The 13,858-nt window shown below is 40.8% G+C and overlaps 1 protein-coding gene across 1 annotated transcript in view; it reads right to left on the bottom strand.

Moving 5' to 3' along the window:
* LOC103517270 (TBC1 domain family member 23) overlaps positions 1 to 13,858 on the bottom strand; it is a 40,283-nt gene that overhangs the window by 24,940 nt on the left and 1,485 nt on the right. Inside the window, exons 2-8 of the mRNA XM_026829422.1 lie at positions 12,431 to 12,660; positions 10,902 to 11,227; positions 7,604 to 7,728; positions 6,264 to 6,323; positions 4,380 to 4,588; positions 3,867 to 3,960; positions 2,867 to 3,214 (exon numbers count right to left, since the gene is read on the bottom strand). Of these exons, the coding sequence (XP_026685223.1) occupies positions 2,867 to 3,214; positions 3,867 to 3,960; positions 4,380 to 4,588; positions 6,264 to 6,323; positions 7,604 to 7,728; positions 10,902 to 11,227; positions 12,431 to 12,660 (1,392 nt within the window). The remainder of the gene's footprint in view (positions 1 to 2,866; positions 3,215 to 3,866; positions 3,961 to 4,379; positions 4,589 to 6,263; positions 6,324 to 7,603; positions 7,729 to 10,901; positions 11,228 to 12,430; positions 12,661 to 13,858) is intronic.

Raw genomic sequence — 13,858 nt, 5'->3', positions numbered from 1 at the left:
TGATAAAAAAAAAGTAAATAAAAAACTACTGATACTAAAAAAAAAGAGAAAAAATTGGGAATAGCACATAAAAAGCCATCAAATTATCAATTCGGATTCTGATAAATCTGATAATGGTCCTCTGAGTGTTTCACGCAGAGAGGTTATGGAGTATGGAATCTGGAATCCACAAGCTATAATAGTTAGCTTGGACGGTAGCGCACCTGCCTTGTAAGTTGTAAGCGCTAGGTCGCGGACAATCCTTAATAGATAAGTTTCGTTCTCGGAATGGCTAGCTTTCTCCTATCTTGTCTTCCTTTTTTCTTCGCTTTCCGGACGATAAGACCTTAGCAGTTACAGTTCCCTCTATCAACTACATATCCTTATTTCTCACTTCGTTCTGACGAAGTGCGAAATAACTTCGACTTTGCCGTAAATCGAACTCGGGACCTCGGGTATGCAGGCTAAATGTGATACCCTCTCGGTCACGGAGGTTGCTACTACGCTTCTGGCTTCTGGGTAAGTATGTATCTAGATTCTAGTTGTATGTAATAGCAATAACTATACCTACAGCTCCCTGCTACCTATCTAGGTAGGTAAGGTAAGTACGAGTACTTATCAGGCTATTACCAGTTGTTTTTGCATTGAATGTAGTTTTTACTACAAAACAACAACGTACAGAATGACATTCGAAAATACGGGGTGTCTGAATGGTATCTGCAAACACATACAAGTGGTACAACAGTGGGAGAATTTCAAGTACTTAAGTGCTTACTTATTTACAATTTCTTACTTACTTAGGTAGGTTCTTACTTAAATACAGAGTATTTTCTGATATCTGCAAATACATACAAGGTGGTACAACAGTGAGAGAATTTCAAGTACTGAAATGCTTACTTATTTACAATTTCTTACTTAGGTACTTAGGTTCTTACTTAAATACAGAGTATTTTCTCAAGTACAGAGATTAAGAGGTATGTAGGTAAGACTTATCTACTAATACTATTGCACAAGAGACGGAGTTAATTGAAATCGAACAGCTAAGAGCAATCACTTGACTCATTTGGAAGCACGGTTTAAATCTAGTTGTAGAATATGTAGAAAATTCGGGGTTCGATTTCCAGAGTAAAAGACTGATTTCTGCGCGATTCCCGCTACAGTGCAGGTCAAGATATTCTTACTGCCGTGTGGCGTGGCCATTAAATTAGAGTATTCACATCTCAATTAGTAAGCTCTTTCAACCATACGCCCTAAATCAGCCTTAGGCTAAAAACAAAGTAGAGCGGAGAGTAAAGAGCATGGAATTTTTTTGCTCTCAGTTCTATTCGGTTTGAAGTCGTTTATCGCTGCCTGCTGAATGCACTATTCTCTCCGCTCTGTTTTCAACCCTAAAGAGGAAAACTAGATGTGACTGCAATGATTGGACTTGGAATTAGGTACCTTACTTACATTTTAGTTCTGTGGAAATAGATCAGTTGCGCTTACTTGGGTGATGTTTCAAAGTCATAGAGCAGGAAAAATGAGGATCAACGGAATTTTTCTTTTTCTTCTACGACTTCTAGATCCTGAGATAAATCGATTTAAAAAATGGCGGTAAATCGTGAACTTTGACGTCACGGCATACGCTCCCGTAGGCGATGACGTCACATCAAATGTCCCGAGCAAAGTTCCCTCGCAGGCAACGCATTAATGTGTTTGTGCGCATACATTTCTGCGCAGTTCTTTCTGCTCCTCTGCTAACGCGCTTGCATAGTGGCGCTACCTAGCGGACAAAAATAGCAACTGCGTTAAGTCTGACGTCACAAATCTTCGAACTCTTTCATTATAAAAATTGAATTTTCGACCTTTTACAGTTATTTTTTTGGAGTTTTGACCTCAGATTTGGATTTTTCCCAACTTTTTACATAGGAATCGACCATTTATTTATAATTTTTACCCATTTGCAACTCCTCCATTATGTGGTTAATAGTAGAGATCAGGGTTGAATGGTAGAGATTGCCATATAATTTCGCCCTTTGTTTGTAGTTTCTTGCATTTGTGTACATTGAATTATAACCAATAGTTTATCTAAATAAAAATTAGTCCTTAATAAATTAATGAGAAAGCCAGGGACGATACTACGTTGAGGTTAAGCAACGTTATGCTTGGTTAATATCCGGACAGGTTACCATCTGGAGAAGTGGACAATCGTGTGTTGCTGGCTTTTCCGGCCCATCTCAGCAGGCTGGATGAGGTTAATGTGAGGAGGCGAACAACTTGTTCAGCTCACTGTAGGAATCTGTGCCAGCATACTCCATGATCTGCTCCATGAAGCTCATGCGGGGCCTTCCTCTTCCTTGTCTTCCTTTTCTCTTCTTCCTTCAATGCCACTGGATTATATTTCAAAAATCTAGGGTTGTTCTTACTTACCTCATTTGCAGCCTCTCCAGAATCCTCGCGTTTCTTTTGAACACAAAACAGGTTGGCGGATTTAATTTTGATATCTTCTCAAATCACAATGGGGCCAAAGAAACACTGCACACTCTTCACTTTACATACCTACTTTCATAAACACCCTTAAGTAATTTGTTATTTGCTTTTTACTTTCTCGGGAATCAAGGTGAAAAATGTGAAAATACACAGAACTAGTAAAAAGCAACGTTATGCTTGGTTAATATCCGGACAGGTTACCATCTGGAGAAGTGGACAATCGCGTGTTGCCGGCTTTTCCGGCCCATCTCAGCAGGCTGAATGAGGTTAATGTGAGGAGGCGAACAACTTATCACTTTGTCACCGAACGGAGAGTTAAAACCTCGTCACTAAAATCCTTGGAAGTCATACACTGACGTTAGATCCTCTAAAAAAATCACCCACGCCAGGGATCAAACCCAGGACCCATGGCACTCACCTGTCACACATATATCCCTGCATGTTAATCTGCTGGCACTCAAACGATGCAATCACTTCCGGTTTTTTCAACCATGCCGATATCGTGCTGTAACTATCGATATCTGAATCATCGATATCATCATCGTTCCTATCGATATCACCCGGATCATGATCATCGTCTATGCTAAACACGGGCGCGATATTTCGATACCGCTTGCCCGAGGTTTTGATGGATGATTTTCTGTTCCCCGCGCTGGTTTTGAACCGGTGACCCTCGGACCCGGAAGCCGGACTGGTGGAGGAGGACGGAGTGATGATTTCGAACAGTTTCTCTTTCACTTCCGCGGATTTGGATTTCATGGCGGCCCTGGAAGAAGTGGGATTTGTGGTTAGATTAAAGATTAAGTCAGGATGTCCTGGCAAAATATTAGGAGATTTAATTAAGGATAAAATCCGCCCCGGGCGGGAATCGAACCCGCGGCCTAGCGCTTACGAGGTAGACGCACTACCAACTAAGCTAACTAGGCTGGCCTACCTACTTCGTTGCTTAGGTATTCAACCCATGTTTCTACTCATGAATATCTTCATCGTGAGCTTTTAGCAAGACTGATGAAAGCTCACCAACTCCAATCGCCAAAGTTCAAACATTATAAACAAGGACTCCATGTTGAAAGTCAAGTAACAAATCGCTTAGTAGATCATTTAACGGGAACCTAGGCCTCTGGAGTAAGTACGACTTTTTTGAGTCTTCTCCAAGTTCTATAACTCTGCCTCTTGAGTTCTCTCTTGAGCTACCTACTTAGTGCTTAAGCTTATTGTTAGTAGTTAGTCTTGAGGTAGCATACTTTGGTAAGACGACGAGCACACCTGAGAGAACTGAAGAGACCTTGCCTCACTATACGCCTAACCGATATAGCGATGATAACCACGTTGCCAGCTTGTGCCTCGAGGTCAAACCTATTGGCATTCTGGCATGGAACCAGTTCTAGTACCTCCCATATCAAGGTCATTGTGAATACCGGTAGCCTGCCAGTATGCCAGCTTGGTAGCGGACAGGCGATTGGACAACTGTACCCGAAGCCAGCGGCCTTTCGACCAGTTCCGTGTGGATCACTGGAGGGAAACAACGGTGTGGAATGTGGATGGGTGCCGGTCTGAGCACCTAGCTGGCTATTTCGGGGTGCACTCAGTTTCGTGCTGAGTACACTGAGAAAAACATTAATGATAGGGTGCCACAAGTTAGGTTGGAAGAACCCTATTATTGGGGTACTTCCCCTGATTTAGCTTCCTGGAAAGCTATATCAGTCGTCTCTGCAAAGAAGCACCAGCAAACGCAAAATCGTGTATGTAACATGAATGCGTTGCTCCCTCTCACAAACGACTGATAAACGTACTAAGACGAAGAAAAAAGAAAAATTCGTTCCGTATGAACGGGGTGTAAAGCTCACCTTGTAACAGACTTATGAAATGAATCTATTGCTGCAGAAAGGAAGACACCACCATATTTTTATACTGGTCTTCCTCTAGCTTACCTTGTACCAGACTTATGAACTGAATCTGTCGCTGCAGAAAGGAAGACACCACCATATGTGTATACTGGTCTTCCTCTAGCTGTCCGCAGCCCAGGAAACACACATGTTCACCCCCGGCTTGACTGCCTTGCTTGATGGCTGCCCTCTGACATGACAGCAGGCCTTGTACGGCCGTGGCAAACGCAGTCGGCTCCTGTAACATCTGACGAGAAAACCGGGGAGGTTAATTAATGGCCAGAACTATAACTCGTTTCATAGTATGTGGAAAAAAAAGTTGGGGGAGGAATTTCTTCTATAAAACTTGGGAAGGAGGAAGGAAAAGTACCTATGCTTTTTTTCTCAAGAGTTTGGATAGATAGAGATTGTACCTATATCTCATGATAACTGATAAAAATAAAATTGATCTAGCTAACTATTCACTAAGAACATGCTGCTATTGGAAATGAAACTATAAACTAAGTATTAGGTACTTCACAATCCACATCATTATAAAACAAGAAACAAGATATCAATTAGGTACAAACCACGTAAGTACTCAAAAACTATTGTGGCATGCACAACTTCTCATATTCTCACATTCCAATTTAATCACTGATAGTAAAAGCAATATCCAATTCACTTGACAGCACTTGATGGCTATGCCTTGCTTAGCTGATGAGTTCAAAGAAATTGTAAACACCCTCGGGTAATTTTGTACAATAAAATAAATTGAAATTGAATTGAAATAATGAAATATATTGATATATTCTAGATCTGACTCCTGGGAAGTGTTGGCTAAATTTCAATACCTCGAGAAATTAATGCAAACAACAACTGAGAAAAAAAATCTCTATTCCTAAATGGTTAAAATATGAGGGTAAATATTAAAAATTGAAACAAAACCATGCACACACTACAATGGGTTGAGAAACCATCAAAATATAATGCAAACTGCAATTGTTAAGGGTTATTTTCAATTCACTCCAAGGCAAAATCAAACATTCCAAGTCACAAATAAGAAATTAATGAGTGAGGATGGACTCCAAATCACTCAAAACGGAGACCTTGTCCTCATCATCATTACCGAGTTTTTCTGAAAAAGGGAGAAGAAAACAAATTGATGAGTGACGAATAAAATGAATAAGAAATCTCTAAAGGTTGAAGAGAAAAGATGTATTCAAAAATATTACTTCACCCTCCCCGTAGTACTGGAGTGAGGGAGGTGGTTGGAGGGAGGAGCAAATGTGACTGTGGCGGGGACAGGAAAGGATATGTCAGACGGTGAGTGGGGCCCCGCAATGACAGATGGGAGGGTCAGACTTTGTGAATAGATAGTTGTGATATCTCTTTCTTTAATTAAAGAAATAACATTAACTTTCCATTACATTTGTCTCACTCTCAAGTTTACAAAACTTGTACCTATTTATTGATGTGGCAAAATGAGAAAATGAACATGAAGTTAAAGTGATTATTCCAAAGTCCACATTATCTATCAGAATATTAAGATTTAAATCAGATTGAAAGCTCTCAATAGAAGGGAATAATTCATATGATGAAAACTAAAAATAAAGAGCTTTCTGAGTGATTTTTTCTGACTTTTTTTGCCTTGTGGACTTTAAGTAAAATTATGACACTCGTAAAAAAAAAATAAGTACTTATTACATCCCCTTGTAATGAGATGTGTACTTCAGATTACCAAATCAAGTCCTATTTAACTAAACAATCTGCTCTTTAACTTGTTCTCTGCTTCATGTTAACTCTCAAGTGGTCTTTGCAACTTTGTTAAACATTGGCAAATGATCTTCTTGTTAGATTTTAAGTATGATGGGACCAACAGGAATCTCATGGATGTCCTTTGTCAGAGTAAGTTCTACAGTACACTGAACCACAAGTTACCTAATCTACAATGAGAGCGCTTCTATTATCTTCTCCTTGGGTTCATCCTTGAGAGCGAGGATTTGATCCCTGCAACCGAAAATATAGACATACTCAAAATGTCTTACCGAAAATATAGACATACTCAAAATGTCTTAAGGCTAAGGCCAGTCAGTCAATATCAGGTAGACCTGACTACATACATATACACCTAAATCCTGATCAGGTCTACCTAATAGTGAGTGGCTGGTCAGGTAGGCCTGACTACATTTACAGTTACACCTAAATCCTGATCAGGTCTACCTAATAGTGAGTGACTGATATAAAGAAATTGTACAAAACAATACAACGACCGTAAACAAGGGAGCGCGAAGCCCGACCCTATGCTCAACCCCACGCAGGCACAACCGCGCATGCACAACCGCAAACCCCGCGAAGCCCCGGGAGCGCAAAGCGCGACCCTATGCTCAACCCCGCGAAGCCCCAGGAACGCGCAGCGCCACTGTAAACAAGGGAGCGCGAAGCGCGACCCTATGCTCAACCCCGCGAAGCCCCAGGAACGCGCAACGCCACTGTAAACAAGGGAGCGCGAAGCGCGACCATATGCACAACCCCGCGAAGCGCGCAGCGCGACCGTATACGCAACCTCCCAAACACGCAGTGCGAGTAATTATAATAAACTGAATATTAAACAAAATAAGTAGGTACATACATAGGTACTAATTTTCTTTAACCACGACCTGCTAACAATTCCCGGAGGGACGGACCCAGCTGGTTGTGTATGGCTCGGCCACAGAGTTTGGCCAGTCACTCAGGTAGGCCTGACTACATGTACACCTGAATCCTGATCAGGTCTACCTAATAGTGAGAAATAAAGAAATTGTACAAAACAATACAACGACCGTAAACAAGGGAGCGCGAAGCCCGACCCTATGCTCAACCCCACGCAGGCACAACCGCGCATGCACAACCGCGAACCCCGCGAAGCCCCGGGAGGGCGCAGCGCGACCGTAAAGAAGGGAGCGCGAAGCGCGAACCTATCCTCAACCCCGCGAAGCCCCAGGAACGCGCAGCGCCACTGTAAACAAGGGAGCGCGAAGCGCGACCATATGCACAACCCTGCGAAGCGCGCAGCGCGACCGTATACGCAACCTCCCAAACACGCAGTGCGAGTAATTATAATAAACTGAATATTAAACAAAATAAGTAGGTACATACATAGGTACTCATTTTCTTTAACCACGACCTGCTGAAAATTCCCGGAGGGACGGACCCAGCTTGTTGTGTATGGCTCGGCCACAGAGTTGCCTACTACAATATTGAGACCTAACGTCTGTCCTAAGACCTAATGAGAGAGACAGTCATGTTACCTTGCATTGACTATGATCACTAGAGCCAGGAAAAATATAAAGAATGGGTCCTCCTGTTGAAAATAGAGATCCCAGATGGCGTAGACCACTTGTAGATTGCACTGGGCTGCGAATAACGACTGGAACTGAAACCACAATAACACAGATAAATATTACTAAAGTTCGATTCTCGCCCGGGGCTGATTTTTCCGTTCTTGAAACGACTGGCTTTCTCCTATCCTGTCTTTCTTCTCTCTTCGCTTTTGGGAAGATAAGACCTTAGCACTCTGAGCAGTTTCAGTTCCCTCTATCAAACCTCTTTAAAATAACAGCAAATTCTGCAGATGGTGTGTACTTGGAATCGGACCCTGATCTTCACCTAGGAGGGCACTTCATGAAAGAGAAAAACCTCGCTGAACTTCATAAAAGAGAGCAATATCTATCTGAAGGAGAATAGTGAAAAGCAAACAAAACTGGTTAATAGTCCCCAAAAACAAAATAAAATAGTTAATAGTCCCCTTAACCTTAACAGGCCCTTCCCACTTGTCAACTTGTCGTAAGTTTCATCCGATTTTTTTCTCCGTATGTCCTGAAGGCAATGTAATTTTAATGAGAATGTTCTCACTACATAAAACATAATTTTTTTCCCCAAACGACAAGTGGGAACAGGCCTTTACACATTGGACTCTGCACACAGGGACACAGAGATTTCGTGAGAAAAGACCCCCCATGTTTTGTTATCTAGAAGAGCAGGATGTTGGCTAAATTATCTCACATCCTATGTTGGAGACAAACTTATGAGGATCCCTGTAGGCCCGTAGATAAGGGAACTAGGCTGATGATAAGAATTGACACTCAGGTACATTCCCACATCTCTTATCTTACCTGCCTCTATAAGATTCCTAAAAATCTATAAGCACCTATACTCGTGCAAAGAAGGCAGAAGTATGTACATATAGGTGAATGGTTCGAGTATTTTAAAATACTTGCAATGTACGTTTTTTTTTTTCCTTCCACGCGAAACACATTGACGTGGCATTCCTTTTAAATGTCAAATGAACTTGATTTCGAACAGTTTCTCTTTCACTTCCGCGGATTTGGATTTCATGGCGGCCCTGGAAGAAGTGGGGTTTGTGGTTAGATTAAAGATAAAGTTAGGATGTCCTGGCAAAATATTAGGAGATTTAATTGTGATTTCGAACAGTTTCTCTTTCACTTCCGCGGATTTGGATTTCATGGCGGCCCTGGAAGAAGTGGGGTTTGTGGTTAGATTAAAGATTAAGTTAGGATGTCCTGGCAAAATATTAGGAGATTTAATTAATAAGGAAGCTTGATGGGTGTTTTACATTATATCACATTACTTTACTCGGTTCACCTGCCCTGCCTTGGAAGTCAGCAATGACATTGTAGGTAAATATTGGGAAGAGGGAAGCCAGAGGTAAAATGACCTAGTAATCAAATAACCCGACATTTGCAAACAACAACACATTACATGACTTGCAATATAAACATCATAACGTGAATAGAGGGTTAACGAAGGCTCGTAGCTACGTCAAGTTCCCATTTTCACCGGGCAGGAATTGAACTATTTCAGGTGTACTTACCCTATTTTACCAAACAGGTCCGAAGAGGACTGTGAGTGTCCATTAGTGGTATGGGTGACATAACTCCCCTTCCGGGGTGAGGATGATATACATGCCGGGTTATGACAGGTGTACTTACCCTATTTTACCAAACAGGTCCGAAGAGGACTGCGAGTGTCCATTAGTGGTATGGGTGACATAACTCCCCTTCCGGGGTGAGGATGATATAGCCTTAACGGGCCCTTCCCACTTGTCAACTTGTCGTAAGTTTCATCCGATTTTTTCTCCGTATGTCCTGAAGGCAATGTAATTTTAATGCGAATGTTCTCACTACATAAAACACAATTTTTTTCCCAAACGACAAGTGGGAACAGGCCTTTACACATTGGACTCTGCACACAGGGACACAGAGATTTCGTGAGAAAAGACCCCCCATGTTTTGTTATCTAGAAGAGCAGGATGTTGGCTAAATTATCTCACATCCTGTGTTGGAGACAAACTTATGCGGGTCCCTGTAGGCCCGTAGATAAGGGAACTAGGCTGATGATAAGAATTGACACTCAGGTACATTCCCACATCTCTTATCTTACCTGCCTCTATAAGATTCCTAAAAATCTATAAGCACCTATACTCGTGCAAAGAAGGCAGAAGTATGTACATATAGGTGAATGATTCGAGTATTTTAAAATACTTGCAATGTACGTTTTTTTTTCCTTCCACGCGAAACACATTAACGTGGCATTCCTTTTAAATGTCAAATGAACCACGACAAGTGGGAACAGGCCTTTACACATTGGACTCTGCACACAGGGATTTCGTGAGAAAAGACCCCCCATGTTTTGTTATCTAGAAGAGCAGGATGTTGGCTAAATTATCTCACATCCTGTGTTGGAGACAAACTTATGCGGGTCCCTGTAGGCCCGTAGATAAGGGAACTAGGCTGATGATAAGAATTGACACTCAGGTACATTCCCACATCTCTTATCTTACCTGCCTCTATAAGATTCCTAAAAATCTATAAGCACCTATACTCGTGCAAAGAAGGCAGAAGTATGTACATATAGGTGAATGGTTCGAGTATTTTAAAATACTTGCAATGTACGTTTTTTTTTTCCTTCCACGCGAAACACATTGACGTGGCATTCCTTTTAAATGTCAAATGAACTGAGTAAATGTCAGACTGTCTGAGACGTTAGGAATTTCAGGTTAAGCACGAATGCATGCCACAAAAAATGTCGTTCTCTGACTAAAAACACATGGCTCAATTTTACTCGCAGCAAAAGCTTCAACTCTTAAGTATGCCCACACCGAGTCGATCGATGTCGACTGAACCGTCCACACTACCTCGACAGCATAAATCACCACGTCGATCGACGGCCGGTCGACTATGTTTAGACACACCTTTAACCAGCAGCGATAGCACGTCAGACTGTCTGAGACGTTAGGAATTTCAGGTTAAGCACGAATGCATGCCACAAAAAATGTCGTTCTCTGACTAAAAACACATGGCTAAATTTTACTCGCACCAAAAGCTTCAACTCTTAAGGTATGCCCACACCGAGTCGATCAATGTCGACTGAACCGTCCACACTACCTCGACAGCATAAATGACCACGTCGATCGACGGCCGGTCGACTATGTTTAGACACACCTTTAATCAGCAGCGATAGCATGTTAAACGAAGTTAGCTGCTGGTTGGTGACGGTAATCCCTTTGAAAAGTTCGTTAACACTTACCCAGGATTTGGTAAAGACATGCGTGGACGTTATCTTCTTGGTGACGAGAAAGTTGCTCAGATGTGGATCATGGTAGAGAATAAGAAGTGTCAACGTATGAAACACATCATGATGTCTCACAATATATCGGCTATGAATCGCTTCGAACAGATTATACGTTTCCTGTTTGGGTAACTTGAGAGCGATCACAGGGAAGAGCAACTCAATCCATCCGTTGTCAGATCGGTACGTGCGAAATTGTCGCTTGCTCTTGCGGAAATGAGTGAGGATGGACTCCAAATCACTCAAAACGGAGACCTTGTCCTCATCATCATTACCGAGTTTTTCTGAAAAAGGGAGAAGAAAATAAATTGATGAGTGATGAATAAAATGAATAAGAAATCTCTTTAAAAGATTGAAGAGAAAAGATGTATTAAAAAATATTACTTCAAAGTTTTCGAGACGTAAAACTGATTTATTTTTCTTGTTTGATATGAACTGTCAATGAAGGTCTTGTCGTCCCGAAATTGAAGAGAGGACAGGATAGAAGAAAGCTTGCCATTCTGAGAAAAACCTTATCTCGTTAGGATAAGGTTTGTCCCCAACGGGAAGGGAACCCCCGACCTAGCGCTTAAAAGATAGGTGTGTTACCTTTAAGCTAAGAGCTAGGTTGGCATATCCTGAAAAAGTATACCTACTCTCCTACTTTTTTCCCTCATTCTTATGTACTCTAAAGTCTAAGACGTTACAATGTTACATGTTCCATGTCTTCTATTTTGTTCATTCACCATCACTTTCCATTTAAATAAATAAATAAATAATAAATAAATAGGTTTCATTGTATTTGAGAATATACAAGAGGTGTTATTCTATTGTAACTTTTACAATAGGTATCTCTAACCGTTTAGTCAGTATCGCTGAAAACCACCAAAAAAAAAACGGTCGAAAACCGCCAAAAAGTGGTCAAAATACCGCCAACCGCAGCACCGATCTTAACAAAACGTTCTGTGTTACATCCTTGACACATTTGTGGACTACATACCAAATTTCAAGTCTCTAGCTCATACCGTTCCCGAGATATTTATTGCATTACACCGAAAACCGCCAAAAAGCGGCCGAAATGCCGCCAAGTGGTTGCATCGATACTAACCAAAGTTTCGTGTCGCATCCTTGTCACATTTGACAGTTGCATACCAAATTTTAAGTCTCTAGCGGCCGAAATGCCGCCAAGTGTTGCATCGATACTAACCAAAGTTTCGTGTCGCATCCTTGTCACATTTGACAGTTGCATACCAAATTTTAAGTCTCTGGCTCGTACCGTTCTCGAGATATTTTGTTTCCAGACAGACACACACATGGACCAATGGTACAATGTTACATGTTCCATGTCTTCTATTTTGTTCATTCACCATCACTTTCCATTAACTTTTTTTCCTCTGGGACTATAAAGTACTTTTTCCATGTCTTCTATTTTGTTCATTCACCATCACTTTCCATTAACTTTTTTTCCTCTGGGACTACAAAGTACTTTCTCGGGGCTTTCAACTTACCTACAATCTGTTTACAATCACTCCTCAGTTCATTTTGTTCAGGCAGGTCATAGATATCGCTGAATATAACTTTGCTCTCCTTGCCGCCAATGTCCAAATATTTCTTCCACACTTGAGGCCGAAAAGTTTCCGCTATTTTCTCATGAGCAGTTGCTGGTGTGTCGTCCAAATCGATAGGATCAGAACTCTGGTTTTGCTCTTCCTGAAGAGCTAACTCGAGCTCTTGCATCCTGGAAACAATGAGATCATTTGAACGTGCCATATACTAGGTATGGAGTCTGGGCTTTATTATGTCATTTTACTGACCAAGTAGGTACCTAATAAAGAAAAGGTACCTACTGGTAGGAGAAAAAAAAGAGGAAGGGATGGAAAGAGGAGATACCATCATAATAAGTAGGTATACCTATAGTTGCTGTGACTTTTTTTGGTGATGTGTGAAGCTGTAAGTTGCATTTAGGATGAGATCATTTGAACGTGCCATACTAGGTATGAAGTCTGGGCTTTATTATGTCATTTTACTGACCAAGTAGGTACCTAATAAAGAAAAGGTACCTACTGTAGGAGAGAAAAAAAAGAGGAACAGACGGAAAGAGGAGATACCATCATAATAAGTAGATATACTTATAGTTGCTGTGACTTTTTTTTTATGTGTGAAGTTGGAAGTTGCATTTAGCCCTTGCTGTGGATAGAGATTGTACCTATATCTCATGATAACTGATAAAAATAAAATTGATCTAGCTAACTATTCACTAAGAACATGCTGCTATTGGAAATACATTGGAACTGAAACTATAAACTATTACTTCACAATCCACATCATTATAAAACAAGATATCAATTAGGTACAAACCAGGTAAGTACTCAAAAACTATTGTGGCATGCACAACTTCTCCTATTCTCACTTTCCAATTTAATCACTGATAGTAAACGCAATATCCAAATCACTTGACACCACTTGATGGCTATGCCTTGCTTAGCTGATGAGTTCAAAGAATAATGAAATATATTCTAGATCTGACTCCTGGGAAGTGTTGGCTAAATTTCAATACCTCAAGAAATTAATGCAAACAACAACTGAGAAAAAAAAAATCTCTATTCCTAAATGGTTAAAATATGAGGGTAAATATTAGAAATTGAAACAAAACCATGCACACACTACAATGGGTTGAGAAACCATCAAAATATAATGCAAACTGCAATATTGTTAAGGGTTATTTTCAATTCACTCCAAGGCAAAATCAAACATTCCAAGTCACAAATAAGACATTCGTGAATCCAGAAATAAACTTACAAATTCATTTTTAAAATAAACACTAGAACTGTGTGCTGTGAGATTCAATGGTGCAATTGAATTCCTGAATAGTGAATCTCCTGATGCTGATTTTTGTCCCTTGTGTGTATGCTTAAAGAGTTTATGTATGTTTGCTA

Source organism: Diaphorina citri, unplaced genomic scaffold (genome assembly GCF_000475195.1).
Source record: "Diaphorina citri unplaced genomic scaffold, Diaci psyllid genome assembly version 1.1 scaffold1790, whole genome shotgun sequence".
NCBI lineage: Eukaryota > Metazoa > Arthropoda > Insecta > Hemiptera > Psyllidae > Diaphorina > Diaphorina citri.
This window is presented reverse-complemented; position numbering and strand designations above follow the sequence as displayed.